We start from the raw sequence: 7522 nt of genomic DNA on the forward strand, positions 1-7522 counted from the left end.
TTATTATTGAATATTCATTGATATTCGTTAATGTGTGATATGATATGTACGATAAAAATGATTTAAGAACTGACCGATTCATATGACTAATATATAATGTAAAACTCTTTGAAAGACGCGCGCCATTGTGTGTGGCAGAATATGCGAACTTATGATTGTACCTTACACATTTTTGTGTCATACTCTTGCAATACATTAGTATTATTATAACGTGTATGCAACACCACTATTATGCTCCACCCCTGTAGTTATTTATAATATATAATGAAGTATGATTTGAACTTCAGAGTACATACAAATAACATATAGAGTCATATTATTGGATCTATAATTTGTCGGATTACAAGATACACTTTTGTAAAAAATCCCGGACTATAGGTCAATTAAATTAGGTGTTAGGCAGAACTCTATAATCCGAAATTCGATAGTCCAACACTGCCCTCCAAAATCTTTGTCAGATTACCGGGGGTCAACTGTATATTATAAACAAAACAGCCGCCAAAAACCAATAATAACCAAATTATCCATCAAGAAAAATAATCTAGTAAACACAAACTCTGAGGATACCCGAAAGATCTAAACAACAATTGTTCCAATATCGACGTATCTGTTGCATTAAAAATGCGAGCAATTGTTTGATTACTCAAGTTAATCCATCAAACCCTTAGCTAAATATAAACTCAGATAACGGGTCATCATTGAATAATTATTGTGTAGGAGTCAATCTTTAAAGACCACTTGGGCTGGACACTCGTGCAATATGTTGATTATATTTTGTTTGTGTTTATCTCTGGCGTATGCTGCGGAGTTTACATTACCAGGCCAGTGTCCTGATGTCAAAATACATGAAAAACTGGATTATACTAAGGTAAGTTTTTCCTTTTCCATACACTGACAAATAATGTTACTATTTGTCACGGCAAACTTCGTCTGTAACGGTGAAATAATATTTCAAAATAAAGAGCCCTACAATATTCACAACAATTATTCTTCAACATACACTTCACCGTTGTATAAGCAAAAATAAAATTAATATCCTAACTGTAAAAAAATCTAAATCGCCGTAAAGCTAAAACATTTGTCATTTTCATGTGTATATCCGTACTGTCAGAGTACCCTTAATACTGGCAGCATTACATGTGAAGCACCACAGTGACAATTTAAAACGATAGACGTTTGATTGTGATTGGCCAAGCGGATGTAATATCATGACGCATAGTGCGTATCAACGCGTGTTAAGACTCAAAATGCTCTTAACCAATCACAGCTAAATGGAACGGTCCGTGGAATAGAGTCTAAAGCTATAACACTTGAGAAGTCGTCCCATTCAAAGAAGAAAAGTATTTATTAAAATATACGCGAATTTATTACATTATAGATTACTCGATCTTTCAAGTTAATTAATGTAATAAATTCGTGCAAGAAAATTCCAGGCGTTTTCGCGTAGTCGGGGAATATACATAAACCAGTTAGAATTCAGTTAAAGTCACTTCAAATTATTCACGAGATTCAATATGTCGGGACAATGGCATTTGTTATATGTAACAGGGCTTAAAAATTAACAACGTCAAAGTCAAATCAGTTCAAAACTATAGGTAGATCTTTTGTTTTGCCAATAGTACTAGATCTATAATTTATTCACAACAATTGATTTATTCCATAGTCAATATAAATATTAATAGTAATTTATAAGCACTTTAAACCATTCAAAAATAAAGGAAATCAATGTTAAATCGTTTGACACACGTTCCTACAACTGACAGTTCTACCAATTGCCGTCGTATTCGCGGAACTAGTACACGAAGTGTCACGAAACTTGTTTATTTCAAACTTGGGTAAATATAGGTATTATTATTTTTTCTATAGTAGAAACCTCCTTGATTCATGGCAACTTTTGCTCCAACTGATCTTCTGTTCCACCTGTTCCTTGTCCTGTTGTTCTCATACAAACAGAACCAACCCTTCAGAAGCCTTTCACAAATTAATCTAGAGTCGAAATTAAAACGGCCTATTCAAACAAACTAATTTATGCATGCAATGGTTATGGTAGAATTGTCCTGTTTTAAATATTCCGGTCGTGTAAGTCACTGTCCCAGTTTTCGTTATTCTTACAATCAGTGTTTCTCCATTATTATTTAGATGCTAACCTAGATCCTGTCTTCCTTTCCCTGGCCTATCTTTGCGTCAATTAACGACTACGGTACCGGTTTAGAACTGAATTGACTTTGATAATTAAAAAGCCTTGTGACATAATGACAATGGCAGCTGACAGTAACGACATTGACTAGACAAATATAATTAATTCTTTCTTCAGTTTTCAGGAGTTTGGTACAATGTGGCCAGCTACGCAAGTGATGGTCGTAGCATTTATGATTGCGCTTCCCTGGACTTTCAAGAGGACAACCTTGGATATACATTAAGAGAGACATATGTTGATTTTGACAATGGTAACAGAACGCAAAAGTCGTATTTTGCTAGAGTCGACCCTACTTTTGATGCTGGGAATAGGGCACAGTTCATTGTCAGTCATGAAGACGGAGGTATGTTTTATGTTGATCGAAATATAAACCGCTATATGTTCCTATACTTAAATAATATAGTTAAACTTATATGATTACATTTATTTATATATGTCTAAGGGATATTCAAATTTTGCTTGGATATATTTCTTGAGTATTTTCCTATTCAAATCTTTAATATATGTCTTAAGTAGGTGAAAACAAATCCGACCTTTTGGTTTAATCGAAAAAAAGGAGTTTCTTATAAGTAAAGGTTTTGCGTGTTTGTTTTATAAAAACTAAGTACAGAAGAATGGAAAAGATTGTACATATTTCAATGTTTTTCTTACTTAAGGTGAGTCATTAAATATTATTACCACGCTCTCCTACCAAAAATTATATACCAGAAAGAACGATTTGTTGACCCGTGATAAAAAGTTTTAACAATACATTGTAAGCCCTGTGTTCATCCATCCTTGTGTAAAACTTAATATCAGAATAAGGCGCTCAATTTTTATTGGTAAGGACACAATTAGTATAGTAACAATGAGAGATTAGACTGATAGCAAATAATTTGCTTTCAATAGATAAAAATACGCACAAACACTCACCAAACAGTAATGAAAATTTGGATCACCCTCATGAACATTTATAAAATAATAGTATCTGTATCATGTACTAAGTATACTACTTTTCCAACCTAAAGGGATCGTCCCTAGATCAGTCTAACCACTGACTGGCCCAAAGGCTCCAGTGGCAAAGGTTGAGAATTTGTATACATCCTTAGTCGGAATAACTTCGTAAGCGCGTTTCAGGTTATGACGTATATGGATTTTAAAACATCTACATATTTTGTGATATTCAATGATAATAAAGGCAACATGGACATTGAAAAAACCAAAACATTACTAACGTAAAGCTTAAGAGCCCTTGCATCAAAGAATTAAAATAGCTGGAAATAAAATTATATGAAATAAATTAAACGATATGTTATAAAGAAGAAACGGGTGGGCACAAAATGATGATCAGCAAAAAACATCTTAAAAGGCCTGAGCTGTTGTAGATTGTACAATGAATGAAATGATAAAAGTTAAAATAAATTGTCAGCCTTCTGGGCTAATAATTTCTAACAAAGCTTTTCAATATGGTTATGGAATAACTAAATATTTCCAAAGAAAAGGTATAATCAGACGTAATTTTGTTACATAAAAAAGGACCGACCGATAGACTACCAACCGATAAGCATGAAACAAAATGTGTACAAATTATTCGTTTACTGTTTAGAACGACGTCCGCCGTTGACGACGGAACGACTTGAATGTATACCGAAGAATGTCAACCAGTGGAACAAGCTGGTTTCAGAATTCTTCTCATCTGTATACTAGATATGATTGTCGAAAATTATAAAGTTCAAACTACCACCATTTACCTAGGTTTCGTTCTCTATGTAATCTTCCTCATGTTATACTAGAATTAATACAAAATATATATACAATCAAAGCAAATGCCAGCCAAACAATAGACCTAGAAATTAAATACAGAGGCGTACCACAAGGCGGTCCTTTGTCACCTAGAATATATAACGCATGTAACAAAAAATTGTGAAAAATGGGAAAAGGGATAGAAATACATAGTCAGTAGCTTGTGGTTCGCTGACGATATAGTCATTTTCTAAAACAGTGCTACACTAGCTATATCCTGTAGGATATGCTTAACGGATTGGATTGTGCAAATAAAAGTATTAGACAATACTTTTATTACTAAAGGTAGTAAAGAACGATCAGATTTTGTAAATGACACGTTGATGGAATATCCCGAACTACATATAACTAGGGAAGCAAATATCACTTAATCATGAACGTGTAGACGAAACAACCACAAGGGCAGAATTCGACCATAAATTGAGTGTGAAAAGAATACAAGAAAAGAAAGGCTTACAAATAATAACGTTTTTTGTAATAATAGTGTCAATTAACATACTCAAAATAATTAAATTGAAAAAGGGGCCGTTCACACTGCCCGCGTCGTGATGGCAGAAATGTCAAAATTTCCTGACCTACCAGAAACGAACAGAGAAGATATAAAAGACATAGCGGGGAACAATTGGAAAATAGCAAAGAAGTGAGACAAGTTGAAGCATTTTTAGGAGGCTTTCACTCCTTCGAAAGTCGTGGAAAAGTCGTGTATTTTTTTTGTAGGAGGCAAACGGGTAGGAGGCTTACCCGATGTTAAGTGATACATACGCCCATCCATGGATACTCACATTGCCAGAAGGCTCGCAAGTGCGTTGCCAGTCTTTTAAAAGTAATAATAACAAAAACTTAATGTAACTAAAATTATAGCACTCGAATATTTTTTATTTTTCAGATAAAGTGCTACAGTTTCCCTTTTTCATATTATCAACTGATTATGACAGTTACGCTATCGCATACACCTGTAAAACCTTGAAGAAGAAAGTTAGAACACATTATGGTATGTAGTTTTTTATATACGAAAATTATTAATTCCAGCTGCAATTTTATTTACTGACTGGACATACATGGATAATTAATTGGATTTACAAAACAAATTATTTGTAAAAAAAACTAAATACTTAATGATTATTGTTTTACCATAATTGACAATTTCGCCCTACTGATTGCCATAAAAGTTGTCAGATTAACTATTTTTTTTAGTTAAACTGGTTAGATTTCCGTCATTTTATCACAGTAAAGACAACTTTCGATTGTACATAAATAAATTACATAATCTATGTTATAATTAAAAACTGTTAAAAACGCCCTCTCTTGAGTAGTCAAATAACTATGTGTAACACAGCTCATGTTTCTAAAATATTACTATAATAATTTGTAATATCGATAGGTGGCGCTGTTTTCAAATATTTAACTAATTTCAAAGACTAAGAATTTTGGCTAAATAATAATAATAGTATGTATATAGCACTGACATTATGTAACTACTTGAAGTATGGAATTAAACAATTCGTAATATTAAGTTTAATAACACTGTAATAGTTTCTACTACTCTTGTTAGATGGCGCTATTAAGCAAATTTAGTCAAGTGGCGCCTTTAACGTCTAGATTTAGGCTAGGCTCAGATTTCTGTTATGCAAAAAGGTTCCTCCTTCCTTCCTTCTGTGCCTGACACACATCACTTTTCCCACTAATAATTCGTTTTTATTATGTATGAGATTATAAATTATTGGTCCTAAAAAATTATAACTTCTCTATGAGAGATAAAGATTACGATTACTGTTTCTCCCTGTCAGTTATTCATCACTTAATTTTCAGTATTCACATGGGTACTCTCCAGGAACAAGGAGAAACTACACGGCGAAACCCTGAAGAATGTTGAGACTGCCCTCTCCAAGTACTCGGAGCTGGCTGAGCACAGACAGTCATTTGTTTTAAAAGATTTTAGCGACGCAACTTGCGCATTCGCAAATAAATATGAAACTGACTTTTTTACCAGTAACTTTTGGTGATTATATGAATAAATATTACCACGTTTTTTTATATCAACAAATCTTTTAAAATCGTATATAAATCGCCTGCATGGCTAAGTAATATGACGTGTGATCTAGTCCTGAGTTGAACAAGTTGGCAGGTCAAGAACATAAATTTGACATTCTACGTTCCTTAACAATGTAATCTCCAGCCTGTTAATCTTTTTCATGTGTCCTTTTCTTCTGATCACAGTTTACGAGTTTTAATTGCTTTATTTTCTTTCATAAGTTTTGTCTCAATATCTATATCTCATGTATTTTTACACATCTTGCGCTTACCTTATCAATTTTTTTTCTCATATTGGTTGCCTCGAAGAGATCGCTCGAAAGCGATAAGGCCACCAGTTGCCATCATTTTCATTTAATTATATCAGTTGTATTATATTTATGTACATGCAACAAAGTTTTTATAAATAATCAATGTCTTGTGTTACAGTTTCACTAAGGTATAAAATATGCAACAAAATAATTGAACACCTATCCTAATCCTAATAGATATCTGCTAAAATATATGCGTGTGTATACTCGTAAGAAGTGAAACTTCTTTGTGACCCTATTTTTCGAAAAAAGATCTACTATATGCAACTTTACAGAATTTGGTTAATAAAAGCTATCTTTAGATAAAGTTTAACAAAATGCTTTTATTATCATAGACATAAATACAAATAATACAATTATTTCATTTTACCGTATTACTACTAAGATTATTACAGAATTTCATTAATTGTAATAGAAGTACTATTATTATTATATACTTTTGTTATTAATGGCTTGAAATCTCTTCGAATCAACCGTGGTAGGGGCAAGAAAAAGATGGCGCGTAACGGAAAAATGTGACGCGTAACCTTAAAATGTGACGGTTTTTTTTTTGACAACGCCAATAAAGAAGTTTTATTTCAAAAAATGCGTACTCTTTCCGGCGTTTGATGTGTCAGACCCATATGGGCTCAATTAGCCTTTAAATCTTTTAAAATTTAATGTATGATATGAAATGTATGATAACGTATGATTTTTTTCATTTGTGTTCTCAATTGAGTCTTTTTTAATATCAGTGTGCAAGAGGGAAGGAGTTCGATTCACGGCTGGGCACCAATGGATTTTCCTATGTAAGTACATAATTACCTGTGTGCGTGTGTGTGATTGAACTGCGCGCCAGCGAAAAAAGATCACCGACCGATGTCCGGTCGTAAAAACGAAGTTATTACGAAACTGAGGCTAAGAATTTAGATCATAGCGTACTTTTTAATTTGAGTGCAAATAAAGATGAACGGCATTTATGACAGTTTTAATGATCGCCTTAACGACTTCATATAAAATCGAGTGATGTTATAAAGTTAATTTAAAACACAATCAAAACGTGCGTTGACAAAACACAGACATAAACATCGATCGACAAGATATTTAATGAATGATTACATAGATTACCGTATATAAATAACTATCTAGAGTGTAACGTATAGCTTATTAGTGGTGAATGACCTGTACTAGTGGTCTGGCTAATAAAATATCTAGACTTGGA

The 7522-nt window shown here is 33.0% G+C and overlaps 1 protein-coding gene across 1 annotated transcript; it reads left to right on the forward strand.

Moving 5' to 3' along the window:
* The first annotated feature begins 656 nt into the window (after nucleotides 1-656).
* On the forward strand, nucleotides 657-6000 carry LOC123720614 (lopap-like). The gene is made up of 4 exons (XM_045677301.1): nucleotides 657-868; nucleotides 2315-2540; nucleotides 4866-4970; nucleotides 5789-6000. The coding sequence occupies exons 1-4, from the start codon at nucleotides 761-763 to the stop codon at nucleotides 5980-5982; spliced, it is 633 nt and encodes a 210-aa protein (XP_045533257.1). The 5' UTR covers nucleotides 657-760; the 3' UTR covers nucleotides 5983-6000.
* Nucleotides 6001-7522: the final 1522 nt, after the last annotated feature.

This window comes from Pieris brassicae, chromosome 2, assembly GCF_905147105.1.
Source record: "Pieris brassicae chromosome 2, ilPieBrab1.1, whole genome shotgun sequence".
Taxonomy (NCBI): Eukaryota; Metazoa; Arthropoda; class Insecta; order Lepidoptera; family Pieridae; genus Pieris; species Pieris brassicae.